General features: G+C 39.1%; 1 protein-coding gene across 1 annotated transcript in view; it reads right to left on the bottom strand.

The window, feature by feature from the left end:
* Positions 1 to 494: 494 nt before the first annotated feature.
* The window catches only part of LOC139937205 (dymeclin-like), a 35,311-nt gene continuing 19,216 nt past the window's right edge, over positions 495 to 16,589 (bottom strand). The window contains exons 11-15 of the mRNA XM_071932280.1: positions 10,297 to 10,391; positions 8,732 to 8,837; positions 7,660 to 7,842; positions 6,184 to 6,300; positions 495 to 5,836 (exon numbers count right to left, since the gene is read on the bottom strand). Of these exons, the coding sequence (XP_071788381.1) occupies positions 5,690 to 5,836; positions 6,184 to 6,300; positions 7,660 to 7,842; positions 8,732 to 8,837; positions 10,297 to 10,391 (648 nt within the window). The 3' untranslated portion in view covers positions 495 to 5,689. The remainder of the gene's footprint in view (positions 5,837 to 6,183; positions 6,301 to 7,659; positions 7,843 to 8,731; positions 8,838 to 10,296; positions 10,392 to 16,589) is intronic.

Raw genomic sequence — 16,589 nt, 5'->3', positions numbered from 1 at the left:
CTTTGTTGTATACATGTATATCTACATTTCTGAAGATGTAAAACAACCGAACGGTTAAAAAAAAAAAACTTCTGAGGTCCAACAAAAATGGAAATCAGACTTATGTAGGATGAATATCATGCCAGCTGCCATTCTAGGTTTCAACATTTTGTTCTTGTCTGTTTGTTTGTATTTTCTTTTTCCTTTTTATTTTTGCTGTTGTTGACCCTGGTGATGTTGCTATTGTTGCTGCTGCCGCAATTCTAGGTTTTAACATTTTGTTTCTTGTCTATTTGTTTGTATTTTCTTTCTCCCTTTTGTCCTTGTGTTGTTGCTATTGCTGTTGTTGTTTTTGATGTTGCGGGTGGGGGAGCTAAACCAGCTCTGCACCCTTGACCCTTAAAGAAGTGTCACTCCTCAGTGAATCAATTATACCTGTTTACCAGACTTGTTGACGACTATCGGAAAGACAAAAACAGAATATAGCCATTGGACAAAAACAAACACTTCCTATTTCCATCCTTTATTTCATAGTGGCTCCGTCCATCTATTCCAAATGATTTATTTACATACATGAGATTCTTAAAAAAAGAAAGGTGTTTTTAATTTTAAGCATGGAAAACGGAAAGAGACCATTATGCTTGTAGGCAAGCTACGTACTTACAAAAATAACTTGACAGGTATTTAGAAGCTACTTAGTCAAGTTTTGATTTAATTCAATTTAATCATCTCAATCATTCCCTTTTGAATCAAATGGGTTAAAAAACAGCAACTCTTGTCATTTAAATTTTGAGCTTCATAAAACAAAAAATTACAACACTTATCGACCACTCTACAGACAACAATTCTCAATATTGAGATTTGTGGGATTGTTAAAGAGTTGTGTCGGCATGTATACAAAACAGGCCCGTGGCAGTAAACATGGACAAGGAATAGACCCTCCTCATGAATTATGCTACATGAAGCCACATTCACGCATGCCTCGTTGTTAGCAAACGTCAAAGCGATCTGCGCTAAGCAGACGCACAATTGCATCTGCGTCACGCTGCCATTAGCTAAATAAAAAACAGCACTATGATCCTTCATTTTGCTAAAATGTTAGTGCGCACACACTACGTGTATTGACCCATTTCACTTGACGTCATCATCGGAATAATCTTGGATGTGCCATTTTGGTGGTCAATGTCAACGTGTGTTATTCAGTGAAGTGCGCTTTTTTATAGGTGACACGGCGTTTACAGGTAAGCCTATTGACCACCAACATGGTGAGCATGGCATCAGTCGCTGCGTGTGACGCGCGTGCAAGGGGTCAATACAAGCGTTTTACATAATTATTTCATGGGGTCTATTGGAATTTGTCACCCAGTTACTATACTGCATGGGAACCCTTCCTCCATATAGTATCAGTGGGGGGTCAGGGTCGAGCAGATAAGAGCACCGAACTCAAGCTCTGGTGCTTCTGTTCAACAGAGTGTGGGTTCAAATTCCGGTCGTAAGTTTTGTGTTCGTGAGCATTACACCCACATGTAACAATTATTGCTTCTCTCCACCCAGGGGTAAGCCTACCAGGGAGCCAAGATGGTTTAAGGAATGAATTAAGGGCTGGGCAAAGTGACCAGGGGTAATAATTTTGGAAGACGTTCTTCAGGTGTGAAAAGCGCTATATAAAAACTGGCTTATCATTATTATTATTATCTATGGAGAGCTAATATAAAACAATGGCCATTGCAGTAACTGCATGGAAACTCCTCATCCAAGTCATATATGGAGAGATATATCTACAAATAAATGTGGACAGCGCATACAATAACTGGGTTGGAGTTCATAATTGCCACAGCCACAGGCCAGCTTTGATCATGATTTATAACACAGCCCCTTTAATCATAAATTATAACGAAATGCTTATCTAATTTGTAAAAAAAGGTGACAAGGTTTAACAAAAAAATTGACACAGATATTCAAGGACGGCTCGTGTGGAATTAGTCTATTTAGCGACACCTCCGGTGTATTTTAACACATAATTAAATTAAAAATGACCTCAATTGTAATAACACATAAAACACAAAACCCCTTTGATCCCTCGGTGTCTACAAATTTACAAAAAAAATCAGACTAGGATTTTAACCACTAATAATATCATGTAGTTTTTTCTACACGAATTCAGCGCTTTAAAGTATGACCACTTTTTTTTTTTTTTTCAGCACCATGTCATGGTTTACAGGGTGCTGTGGTAATGCATGACAATGAAGTCAATCAAACCAAGAAGAGCACTCCTTAAGCGATAAGTGCACTGGGTTCTTTTACGTGCATTACACAACACACAGGACCAACAGTATTAAGTCCCATCTAAAGGACACAGCAATAAGGGTTAAGTGTCTTGCTAAAGGATGCAAGTGATACAACCAGGACTCGAACCCCCACTCCGCTGATCAGAAACTCAAGAGTCCGGTGTTCTTATCCCCTCAGCGTCAAAATGACACCATGTTAAGTTGGGTCTAATATAAGTCAATTAATTAATTTCCACCCCAAATATTTTGGGGACCAATTCAGGAAAATCGTTGTTTGTAATATGAAAATACACCTTACAACGTAATAGCCTACTCTGAAGAAATAATTTTATACTTCCTCAGTACAGAACAAGTCTGTATATTTTACATTATTCACACAGATTGTCAGTTTAAAAAACTCCGGCTAAATAATTGTTCACCAATAATACTTTACTCTATTAGATAACAACTATTTCTATCTGTTTTAGTTCAATACATTATTTACAAAATGTACAGCTACATGTACAGTAAGACTCTATCCTCAGAAGTCTCCGTGTATAGAATAATTTACAAACGTAATCAATAAATTTTGGTCAACATCTAGTCTAAAGAGAAGTCTGCAAGTTTGGTTAGTTGGATTTGGACCGGTTATTGTCTACCGTTTTTGAAACGGGTGAATTTGTGTACATCAGCGACAAACTTCATTATTAACAACTGGGAATTTATTGAATGCTTATCACATTTCAGACTCTTAGTCATTTGCTTAGTAATTTACACAAGATGGCTATCGCTATTTGCTAAGCCAAGGGATCGATCACCAACTTTATACAGTTTATAATTTTGTTTTCTGCATAGCAAATTTCTTTGCTAATTAAAAAATTAGTGGGGCAACAGTTGTAACAATGTAAACGTAATAGAATTTTGGCTGGTTACCTGTTCCTCCTTAGCAAAATGTTCTTGTGCTTAGCAAGTTGTTGTGCAAATTGGGACAAGGGGCCGATTTTACAAACAGCTGTAAATTTCCTCCATGGATTGATCTAAACTGGAAAATCAGTCATAGTTGTTACATGTAAGTGAAGTGTTTTATCACAATACAAATCACTATGGTAATACTGACAATTTGTCTTACAATGAAATCTATTGCTTTGTGAAATCGAGCCCAGGTCCAAATTGGTAGCTACATGTATATTGGCTAGGGCTCGTGCTGCATATTGATCGCCATGACAACATGCCACAACAGTTGCTCCAGAACGTCGCCCCACAGTATGAACGCTGAAGTCTTTATTTGCCTCATCTGACTTTTAGAGAAATATTGTGTACAATTTCTTGTTAAAGTCTCATTTCAAAGGAATCAATTAACGATCAAGCTAGAACGCCCACACAAAATTTCAATTTAAGTACTAGTCTTGGAGTAGAGGGGTTTCTATCAAGAGTAGTAATTTATGGATGACCTTCACAAATGTATTACGACTTTAGACAACACCCCCTTAATGTGTGTATTACGTTGGCTCAGTGCTGTAAGGTCGTTAAATGCAACTCAACATCCATAATATTTATAAGGTCGTTAAGTGAAACTTATTTTCTGTGGAGACCACTCTGGATCAATTAACCCATTTACCAGGAGCTCTTAAATATGCGTATGAGTTTTTTTGTTTTTTATTCATAGAAACTGCACTAAAAGCCTGGAGTTCAACGATTCTGAGTAATTGATAAAGGGTTGCAGAAAATGCTATCAATGCAGAGTGTGTGCTTTTATGATAGTCCATGTGTAGATATTATCAGTTATTTCACATTGAGGTGCACTTGGCTTGGCTGAAGCACCAATTCCAAATCCAGAATGATTCTTTTAGAAGTAAAAATATAATATAACACAAGATTTTAGAACCATCATCAACCCTCTTAACATAACAACCCACGATATTTCATCATAACTAAATATTGAAGACAGTTTTTATTTTCTTATTTGTCTATTATGTACAAAAAAAGGAAAGTGGATTGCACAGGTTCAAATTCTTTCTGGCAAATATCTCATCCAACTGTTTCACACAACATACTGATGCAACGATTTTCAAAGAATTATACAAACACGTCTGATGACAGTCACCCAACTTCTAACAGTTGTTCTCAGCCACTAAAAAAAACCACAGTTTGGAAATCAACTAAAAAGTTGCATAATCGTAAATCTAAGATTTTAAAACTGTAGACAAAAGCTTAAACCCTTGACGTCTTCAAGACAATGCCAAGATACACAGCTTCAATAACCATACTGCCTTCGGGGGGTTTCCTCAACTTTAAAAAACAAAAAATGTAGCTGTACTAAAAAAAACCTTCAGTACATCTCATGTACAAGAATCTCTAACTACATTATCAACTTAGTTGTTCTAATCTATTTTTGTTCAAAATTGTCACATTTATTAAGAGTGAGCAAGAAGTCGCTGTAACAGATACCTAACACCATGTCACAAGAACTTTTCCTATCACAGAATTTATGATTTACTGAAAAAAGAACTTTTCCCAATTACATAATTTGTTATTGACTCTGACACAATGATTGATGCTGTCATTTAAAAAAAAAAAAAAAAACTGCACACAGCTCAGGTCAGCGTGGATTGATCTATGCGTGTTTGCGTTGACTGAGCCAAAGCAAACACCATTTTTACAAATCATCACATTATGCTGGGAGAAACTTAGTTCAACTGCTCGATTTGCTTTTTGTCACTTCAATCAGCTTTAATACCAAGTATTGTCAACTCACATAAGGCCCAATTTCATAGAGCTCTCACTGATCAAATTTGTCGATGTTCAGAGCATGTTCGGAGCAATCAAGTCAACGTTGAATGTCAACGTTGGATCATTCTGGTCTATCTCTCCAAGTCTTAGTCGCACTTCCTTAAAGATTACAGTTCATGCCCTTGGTCCAACATACAAAGTTATCCTCAAGGATAATGTAGGGATCCTCTGTCGCAAATCCAATGTTTCTTTAATTGAATCAGAGAAAATATCTTCCTCCGTATGTTACTTATTCCGGTTCGATCAATCGATGTGAATTTATCCTGGATAACAATGGATCCATTGTTGCAAACACATTGTTTCTTCAATTGAGTGAGATAAAATATCATCCTCTGTATTTGAACTATTCCGTTTCAATCAAATGGTGCAAAGCGTGTCTCAAGCATACCCGAGGAATCCTCTGTCGCAAACACCATGTTTCCTCAATTTTCTTAATGTTTCCTCCGTATTTGAATTATTCCGTTTCAATCAAACGATGTGAAGTTATCCTCAAATGGACCTGTCGCAAATACAATGTTTCCTCAATCGCATGGGAACAAAGATCATCTTCCCTATACAAGTAATTCAGTTTCCGGTGTCGAATGAAGACGAGGAACAAAGAAAAACAGGAAGGATCCTACCTTCCATCCATTGGTGAAAATCTCCTTCGGTTCTTAGCTTGAGTTCAACGTGAACAGCTCTATCCTATCGGGATCCCAGTACAGATTGGAGGAATGATACACCAACGACCAAACATACGGGATGAAGAACTCCTCCGGCTGGTCCTCTTCCACATATTTGAATTTTAAGTCTGGAAATTTCTGTAAGAGGGAAAAAACAGCAACAGAAGCAGCGTTAGGCTATTAGCACTATTGCTAAAAACACTAAGCTTAGTATCCGGATCTCAGACAAACGTACACAATTTCACTAACATGTTTCGTACGTGTCCAGGTGTGTCTAGGTTTACGCTTTTGCTACCCTATACTTCAATGCAGTTTGGCGCGTTAATGACTTGGTGATTGCGCATAAGTGGTGGAATTTTTTCTGACAAATTTTGCCCAGCACTCTGAGAAAATTACACTCTGTCGCAAAGAACAGCTTTCACCCAGATTTGCTCGTCCACAGACTTTTGTTATTTTGAACTAAACACCAAGGCTTCGGCACTTACTCTGAGTCTATCTCTGGGCCACTGCAAGATACCCTGTTTAATGACGTCCAACACTTGGTGTGCTGTTAAATTGTGGTGTTCCTTATGCTCCAGTCTTTTGGAGAAATACGAAAGAACCTAGAGATAAAATTAGAAAGAAAAGTTTTGAAATATTAGGGAGTTGCTTTATTAACTACAAGGCAGAAAACTTAATCAGCAGGCTTGGGGTCAATTTCACAAAGAGTTAGGACTAGTCCTAACTTAGGACTAGTCTTAACTTAGGACTAGTCCTAGGAGATATGAGAAAAAGTGTGGCTAGTCCTAAGTTAGGACGAGTAACTCATTCCTATTTTGAGATAAGACTAGTCTTAACTCTTTGTGAAATCCACCCCAGGAATTATGTACACAAAGGCCATGGCCTCTGCAACCTTGGGCCCAAATTTATAGAGCTGCTTAAACACACTAAGTAGCTAAGCAAAAAAAAAAGTTACTTTGCAGAATTAGGTTACATGTCAAAATAAGTCGTCAAACATACTATCTTTGGCTGGATTTCTGCTTTAGTGTTGCCAAGAAGGAAATTGTTAAGCAGAACAGTTGTATTAAAAGACACTGAACATTTCATAAAATAACAAACCAGTGAAAATTCGTGGAAAAATACTTCTTTTTGAAAACTACATTACTTCAGAGGGAGCCGCGTCTCACAATGTTTTATACTACCAACCTCTCCCCAATACTCGTTACCAAGAAAGGTTTTATGCTAATAATTATTTTGAGTACTTACCAATAGTGTCCACTGCCTTTACGTCACTGGACACGTTTGGTAATTATGAAAGACCAGTATTCTGACTTGGTGTATCCCAACATAATGCATACAATACTAAATCTGTTAAAATTTTGACTCAATTGGTCATCGAAGTAGCAAGATAGTAATCACAGAAAAAACACCCTTGTTGCACAAACTTGTGTGCACTCAGATGCCTAAAAAAACGTTCAGGCCTAAAGTTTTTTAATACTTGAGTGAGAAACTACACGTACCTCTTCCTCTAAAACTAGATTACTTCAGAAGGGGCCGTTTCTCACAATGCTCTCAACTATCAACAGCACTCCATTAATTGCTTGTTAACAAGTAAGTTTCCATGCTTACAACTGTTTGGATGAATTACCAGTAGTGTCCTAACAAAAATTCACAGGCATATTACTCGGGTGGGATTCGAACCCACGACCCTTGCAATTCTAGAGCAGTGTCTTACCAACTACAATGTAGACTACCGAGATTGCCCTGATAGCTAGAGGCAACAAGACACTGCTCTAGAATCACAAGGGTCGTGAGTTTGAATCACACCCTAGTAATATGCCTACGGGTGAATTTTTTTTCACAAGACTCTGGAAAGTACTGAGTATACAGTGCTAAAACCACATCAGTGTATGGGTAAACAAAAACAAAATTAATATTCTTTATCCCTGATGCAAATTAAACATCTTATTCTTGCGACTTACGGTGTCAATATTCTGTATGATGTCGTAGAATTTGGAATGCGTCTTGAAGCCAGTGAACCTTTCGCATTTGTAGAGCAGTGTGTAGATGAGATCAGGGTTGTGGGGCAGCATGTTGGTGAGGCAGGAGTTGATGATCTCCAACACCATCCTAATGCTGTCCTCCAAGACGGCCAAATCTGACATCTTCAAGGAGTTGGAAGAAGGAATAAGGAGTCAGTGTATCAGTGAGGTTTATTGACCAGGCAAGTCACAGGCTCATGGCCTGGGCACACTCTAATAAAACTGATTAAGCACAAAAACTAGCACAAAATTATGCTTACCAAAATTTGGTTAACAGCCAAAATGCTATTTCTCATGTACAATCTGTAACTGGTATCCTAATGGTTGATGCTTAGCAAGAGCCTTTTGAGCAATATTTTCTGCTTTATATACATTGGTATCACAGCAGCTATATGAAATTTGGCCTTGGTTTGGGGTGATGATCAGTTTGGTCTGGGAGGTTATTTCCCATTCATTGCACGGAATGCAGGTTTGTGCTACAAGGTCATAATTGATGTAACATTTTCACCAGTCTAAAACTATGTGCAGTGTCCGTGTACCAAAATGGCATCTAAACCTTTTGGGGTAATTAAGGCAAAACAACTTGTTTTAAAGCCATTGGACCCTTTCGGTACAGAAAAAAAAATAAATGTTCACAGATTTACAAATAATTTACAGGGTTTACAGAAGGTAATGGTGAAAGACTTCTCTTGAAATATTAGTCCCTGAAATGCTTTACTTTTTGAGAAAACGGTAAAACAATATAAATTCTCATTAGCGAGAATTACGGATTTATTTTAAACACATGTCATGGTGCGGCGAAACGCGCGGTAACAAGAGTGGGTTTTCCCGTTATTTTCTCCCGACTCCGATGACCGATTGAGCCTAAATTTTCACAGGTTTGTTGTTTTATATATAAGTTGTGATACACGAAGTGTGGGACTTGGACAATACTGTTTACTGAAAGTGTATAATGGCTTTAAAGGTAGTTAATTGTAGATACAAGCAGAATGCTTAGATATAAATGGCTTACCAGGATCTCACATTCAGGATCTTCCTCGATTGAAGGAATTTGTGTGGAGCGCTCTCTAAGATGAGCAACAATCCGATCATGCTTCTTGGTCAACGACTCAAACATGCTGCAACAGTCACAAAAATATCAACAATTCATTCCATTGATTAATTCTGGTTGTTAAGGATACATTGTAACATTGGCAAATGTCAAAGATCGGGGCCCAATTTCGTGGCTCTGCTTATCGTAAGCAAAGAATGTATCTCACAGGTCAGTGACAAATTTTACGTTGTGCATGTGCGTACTCCATGTTACTCCATGTTTACGCTTACACAGCTAGCATAAAAAGGCGGCGGGAAATTGGGCCTAGTATCCACACTTAATGTGACCAACATTATATAGTTTCACCAGGGTAGTTTACATGGGCCGAAGGTGGTCAGTTAGACTACCCATTGGACATGGTTAAGTTACCTGCCGTCGATTTCACAAAACTCTTCCTAACTTATGACTAATCTTAGGACTTAGGACGAGTCCCAACCCTGCACTGTGGCATGCAGACCTTAAGATTAATCCTAAGTTAGGACGAGTTACTCGTCCTAACTCGAGATAAGACGAGTCCTAACTCTTTGTGAAATCGACGGCCGGACTTAAAATGGTCAAGTTACCCATTTGCTCAGTTACTTTACACCCCCCCCCCCCCCAAAAAAAAAGGAGAAAAAAAAACCCCCAAAAACATTGATGCCAACATGGCTTTAGATGTGTTAAAGGAAAAACCCAGAGATCCATTACAGGGAAAACCCCTGCCATCAGGGCTCAATTTCATAGAGCTGCTTAAGCAGAAAATACTGCAAATATGGCACTTTGGCTGGTAACCTTATTCTGGAAAGCATAATTTTGTTTTGCTTAGCTTAATTTGTGCCTTTAAGCAGCTCTATGAAATTGGGACCCGTATGGAATGAAAACCCAAACCACATACAGTAGTAGCCCCAGGGCCCTAGAGATGTAAGGTGAAGAAAGATACCACTACGTATGTCAACCCGACTGACATGGCTCAGTAATGCTCAACAACAACAGGTGCTCCCTGAGAGATCTGGGACCAATATCATTGGGCTGCTTAAGCACAAAAAGCAGCTACATTGTAAGCATAGAAAAACTTTGCTTACCAGAATAAGGTTACCAGCCAAACTACCAAGTCACAAGTACAATTTGTGACTGGCATCCTGCTCATTTCTGCTTAGCAGAAAATTATTAAGCAATATTTAGGCAACTGCTTAAGCAACTCTATGCAATTGGGGTCTTTTAAAATTAAATGTTGGATCAGAGGTCCACAAAATTAATCATTTATTAACTCTGGTTGTGAAGCTAGGGACTCTCAGTAAAGCAAATTTAATCAATATACTAGCCAATGAGAAATGATAAGGCGCCGATTCAACGCTCTTTGCTCTTAGTGCCAGACAATAAGCTCTCGAAAAAAAAGGTTAATTTTAAGAGAACACACTGTGATGACAGTAAATGAATTGTCTCTGGAGGGTTAAATGATCAAACTAGTTAAGAATGCACACTTGTTAGAGTTCTTGGACAGGTACCTGACTATTCTCTGGGTGACGTAGGGATGCAGTGAGTGGAAATGGGAAGACATGTTGGCCAGAGCTGCTAAGCAGTTGGTGTGCAGATATTTGTCCTGAGAATAGAAAAAGAAGGGGAAACAAGACGATGTTAAAGACACTGAACAATAGTCAAAGACCAGTCTTCTCACTTGGTGTATCTCAACATATGCATAAAATAACAAACCTGTGAAAATTTGAGCTCAATTGGTCATCGAAGTTGTGAGACAATGAAAGAAAAGTTGTGGGCTTTCAGATGCTTGATTTTGAGACCTACAAATCTAATTCCGAGGTCTTAAAATCAAATTCGTGGACAATTACTTCTTTCTCGAAAACTACGTTACTCCAGAGTGAGCCGTTTCTCACAATGTTTTATACTACCAACAGCTCCCCATTACTCGTTACCAAGTAAGGTTTTATGCTAATAATTACTTTGCGTTGTTACCAGTGTTTAATTACATGTACAACACTTTTTTACCATTCATTTAATGATTTATTTATTTCAAAGCAGGCCTGGCCTGGAATTACACAGAGGCAACGGAGGTCTTGGCCTCCGTTGCCTCTGGTCTTTGCCTTGGTGCCCCTTCAAAATTTTACATTGATGTGCCCTGTTATTCATTTATTAATTTTTTTTTTGTTTTACAGTGGGATGGGTGGTTTTTAACTGTGGGGTGGGTTTCAGGGGACATTCTTTGTGACAGGACGGCTTTGTAGAGGTGCTGGTCACATGTCGCTCTTCGCCACTCACTGGCTTGGTATTTTTAAGCTATTTTGATTCAATGTTTCTTTATGTATCAACTAGTATATTTATATTTTTATGCCAGTGTAAAGTCTAACAAAACTAGAATAAAACTAAAACCTTTGCAAAGGGAAGATGGCCTGCTTGCCCTTTCAAAGCGGAAATTCCAGGTTAGCAAATGTTTAAAACAAGCCACTGTTGGCAGCTTCACAGGGAAATAGTACTAGTATCACATGTTTACAACATAAACAAAGTTAAAAAACAAGCACAAATATGGAGAGGTCAGATAATAAAAATATTCAATACCGTATATTGCTCTGATGAAAATTTAGGTTAACGACAAAAAAAAAGAACATCAACGAATGTATACATTTCAAAAGATCAGATGTGTGGATACCATCCCATACCTGACATCTTAAAATATAAACTAAAAAAAACCCCAAATCTTCAACTCAGAATGGAAAGATATTTTAGGCTGTTTTTTTAAAATGTCTCCACACGACACATAACCCATATCTTTACTAACTTAAAGACACTGGACACTATTGGTAAATGTCAAAGACCAGTCTTCTCACTTGGTGTATCTCAACAGATGCATAAAATAACAAACCTGTGAAAATTTAACAAAGTTGCCAGATAATAATGAAAGAAAAAACACCCCCTTGTCACACGAAGATGGGTGATTTCAGATGCTTGATTTCTAGATCTCAAATTCTACATCTGAGGTCACAAAATCAAATTCATGGAAAATTACTTCTTTCTCAAAAAGGGAGCCGTTTCTCACAATGTGTTAAACTACCAACCTCTCCCATGTCTCCCCATTAATCGTTACCAAGTAAGGTTTTATGCTAATAATTATTTTGAGTAATAACCAATAGTGTCCACTGCCTTGAAACAACTTCCAGACTTCCAGAAAAAAAAGTCAACTTAAAAATAATTTCATTCTGAATGGAAAGATATTGTAAGTTGTTTTCTAAAATGTCTCCACAACCTTGATTACACGTAGCCCATAACTTCAGCAAATTAAACAACTTCCAGAAAAAACGGAAAAAAATTATTGAGAGAAAAAAACAAACCAAACGTGGACATTTCTTCTTTGCATTGGAGCCCAACAACAAGTGACTTGTAGGATGTGTAAGGTACACTAATATCCCCATATCAAACCAGCCTGGTCTTAATTAGCAACGTATAACTCTATTCCCTGAGCTTGCTATGCGGTAAGCCCCCTGATTTCCTCTAGTTCCCTCGCTGAGGCTTGCAAAAAACATGTTAAGCGTCCTGCCTTTTTTTTTTTAAAGGAAGGAGGTTTTTTTTTCAAAATGGGCCAAGTTTGTGCAAGGCCTTTGATTGACTATTGCTAGATTAAATTATGTACTACTTTAAACCAGCATCGCTGGTTATCAATAGCCGTCTTCATAGCGCAGCGAAGAGTGCATCAGTTATAAGAAAATGATAACATACATGTACGTAAAGTCGCGGGTCCTGCTGACATGACGTTCATGAATAGAGTCGTTTGCACTCCAACTTCTCAACACATTTTTTAAGACAACCGGATGGGCTATTTTTCAAGAATTATTTTCTTCATCTGAAATCATGTAAGTGTATCCTTTTTGTTTTGTTTTTAAAAGAAAAAAACAAAAGGGGAGGGGACCTCTCTCAAAAGGAAGTGAGCTTGGACCCTAAACATGTTTAAAAAAAAATAGGCTTAAGATTTCTGCGAGGGAGCGAGGAATGCTGACGCAACAATCAGTTGGGGCCACCGTTTATTGAAACTAAGTGGTGACTTTCTCTTGCGGTTAGGGGGAGGGGGGGGTGGGGAGGGGGGCGGGGAGCTTGTGAGTGATTCTTACAATGCCTCTGGACAGGCAGCTTTACACAAATCTTTACCCAAAAGTCCAAACCGAACAGAAGCGATGGGGATCAGCCGGCCAGCAAACATTATCAAATTAAGCATACTGCCTGGGAAAACAACAATAATTCACCTTGGATTTGTTCTATAGTAACGTTTTTGGGAAAGTCTAAAGTTTGATTGGTAAATTGTTCAGCATTTTGCATAAAAACTATGAATCAAGGAAGTTTCATACTCTATGAATAATTCATTAAAATAAAAAAACACTGGGCCGCATTTCATAAAGCCTGTAAGCATTTATTTCATAAAGCCTGTAAGCACAGAAACAATTGCTTAGCAGAAGAGGGGTACCAGCCAACATTCAAAGTTGACAGTGTTGCAACTGGTGCCCACTCAATTAAGTGCTTGCCTAGCAAATTTGACTTTTCCCTATAAACAGCTTTATGAAATTAGGTCCAGGGCTTAACCATAGCTCTTCCTTCAGTTCAACATGCAGGTTCTTCTAAAGTGCTCCTGACTTGTCCAGGAAAAGAAAACAAACACTTAGCAGAAACTGGGTACCAGCCTAAATTCAAATTTTACATTGTTGCAATCAATCAGTTTTGGCTGAGCAAAGAAATGCGTCAAATTTTTCTGCTTAACAGCTTTACATTGTAGCTCTTCGACTTTAAGTGTTTGACTTCGTATAAATGCAGATTCTTCACAGTGCTTCGACTTGCCCAAGAAAAACCATCATAGAATGAGGCATTAGTTCCAGTGGATCGAACAAGGACTTCAGAGTCGAGTACAATAGGTATGTCATTGTTATCGGGCCTCTATAATTTTAGCCAACTCTCCTAAATGTCCTACACGTCATCCACCTCACTCACCCCCCCTGCTAAGCTCCTCCCCCACTCTGTACTGAAAGAAAGAGCTTTCAGAGTCAAGTACAATAGGTACATTCATATTATCAGTCCTCTAATGACATTTTAGCCGAAACTACTCCAACACGCCATTCACCCCACACACCACCCCACCCCCCTGCTAAACTCCTCCCCACACCTGGAGGGAAAGAAACTTGGAGTCAAGTATTATAGGTACATTATTATTATCAGTCCTCTATAATAGAGATAACACTCCAACATGTCATCCACTTCACTCAACCCCCCCCCCCCCCCCCCTCGCTAAACTACTACCCACACCTGGAGGGAAAGAAACTTGGAGTAAAGTATTATAGGTACATTATTATTATAAGTCCTCTTTAATAGAGATGTTTCAGCCGACACTCCAACATGTCATCCACTTCACTCACCCCCCCCACTAAGCTCCTCCCCCACCTTGAGGGAAAAGAAACCCGCACAGCACCAACTTATATAATCAACCAATTTGATGCAGGAAGTTTCGGGCAACCTACCATATCTTTCGGGAGGGAGCGAGCGGATTAAGCCCCCTTCTTAATCAAATAAACAAGGGGAGTAGAGAAGTTGAAGTGTACTCTGCCCACGGACCCACCCTCATTTACTGAAGGAAGTTAGAAATCAGAGGCTGTATCTGCTGAAGCCACGGTGCTGGAGTAGCAGTGCTGGCTATATGACTTACTCCCCCTGGATGATGGGCAATGAACTAGTCACACAGCTGCTTAACGGCAACTTGGAGTAGGGGGCGTCTCAAATGTTCTAGAGTTTTACTGCATGTACTTCACCACTGACACAAAATTTGTGAACTTATTTGACCAGTAACAAGAACTGTTCATGGAGTTCATGAAAACCACAGGTGCTATTAACTCCTTCATTATTAATATCATTGATTTTTTTATTTTTTTATTTTTGTATTGATTTTTATTATCACCAATGACATACAAATACTTATCCGACCAAACCATACTGTGTGGCGAACAGAAGAAAAAAAACACAGAGAAACAACTCCCTCTAAAGTTACGTTGTTTTGGAGAAAGAGGTAGTTTCTCACTTAAACATTAGAATCTGAGAAAGTTTTCAGGCCTAAAGCCTTTTGCAGGCATCTGAAAGCACACAAATTTGTGCAACAAGGGTGTAATTTCTTGGAAAAATTACCTTCTCACTGACATGACCGATGAAACACACTACCTGATTGTCCACCCTAGCTACAGAACATGATCAGTCAATGTCAAATCAACAGCCACGCTACATATTTTATGTGCACCAAGTGCAACAAGTGATAACATTTGATCTTGCCAGAGGTAGTTCAAAACAAAAATGAGCGATTGATGAATGTTCTTCTGTCATGTATTTAGACATAAAACCTGTCAGTGCACTGTGCAGCCTGTTTTACCCAACTGGGCCTGATTTCAAAGAGCTGCTTTTAAAGTAGAAATAATTGCTCAAACATTTTCTGCTGAGCATCAATGAGCAGGACACCAGTCACCAATTGTACTTGTGAAATGGTGTAAGCATTGGTAGCTGTGCATATGTCTTGATTTGATCTATTGACCCATTTCACCTGACGTCATCATCAGAAAAATCTTGAATGCGCCATACTAGTGGGCAATTTCCTTGTGCGTTTTTATATACATCTATAACTCTATGCTGTGCGTTATGCGGTGAAGTGCACATAGTAGGCGACGCGGCGTTAATACACGTAAACCTTACTTGCCCACCAACATGGTGAGCGTGGCATCAGTCGCCGCGTGTGATGCGCGTGCAAGGGGTCAATACTACCTCAAAGAGAGGTTTGACAAAAAACATAGTCTGGCCCTTTTCAATGATTTTCAATGATTTGGCACTGCAAATCTGAGGAACCTGACCTTAGAGAAACACTGGGTCATGGCTCTACAAACAAGACCAATACTCCATCCCTGAGCCATACATCAAATATCTTGCATCCTCATGACTAGATACATGTACACTTTAGGTACCATACAGTGTCCGCGCAAGTAAGTGTTGACCTACATGTAACCCTGCCTCCTAAAAAGCAGGGCTTCAACTTTGAACCTTGCACAGGGCACCACAGCAAAAGCACAGGGCACCACGGCAATTGCTGCTTTGGGTTATTTTGAGGCCAGAAAAGCTTTGGTAGATTCTGCCTTGCCTACCACACCTGTAACCCAGTCCTAAATGCATGAAGACAGCCAGATAGGCGTGATGACGTGTATTGGAGCATTTCAAGGGCACCGAGGCAATGACCAGGGGGCATGGAGGCAATCGCCTTCATTGCCTCCCTGAAGTATCAGGCCTACTGATAGATTCTGCCCTCCCCCTTTCCCAGCGGCTCCAAACCACACCTGTAAATCCAGTCCTAAATGCGTAAAGACAGCCAGATAGGCGTGATGACGTGCCATTCATCCTGAACGGATTAAATCCCTGTCAAAAGTCATTCCGAGCTTGGCGCTAACAAGCCTCTCTAACGAGGACGCAAAGTCTGTGTCAGTGAACGATCGCACACATGTGTGGTTGGCTTGCAGCAGCGTGATTTCACATTGCCCACTCCTGCGCCTCTCGCTGAGGTCGGACTTTTTTTTAAGTGGGGGAGCTTAGAAAGGCAGTGGAGACGGATTAGTGTCGTGTCGATGTACCTTTTCACTGCCATGCAATGACGTGTGCTACAACTGAATTAGGTGATAATTTCAATGAATATTTTACAGCGAGGCAAACTGTTGTTTGCAACTTGTGCTTAGCATCTAATTTAATAACATCTGACCTCTTCTCTTATCTGAATTGATAACAATAATAG

This window comes from Asterias amurensis, chromosome 5, assembly GCF_032118995.1.
Source record: "Asterias amurensis chromosome 5, ASM3211899v1".
NCBI classification, from domain to species: Eukaryota; Metazoa; Echinodermata; class Asteroidea; order Forcipulatida; family Asteriidae; genus Asterias; species Asterias amurensis.
This window is presented reverse-complemented; position numbering and strand designations above follow the sequence as displayed.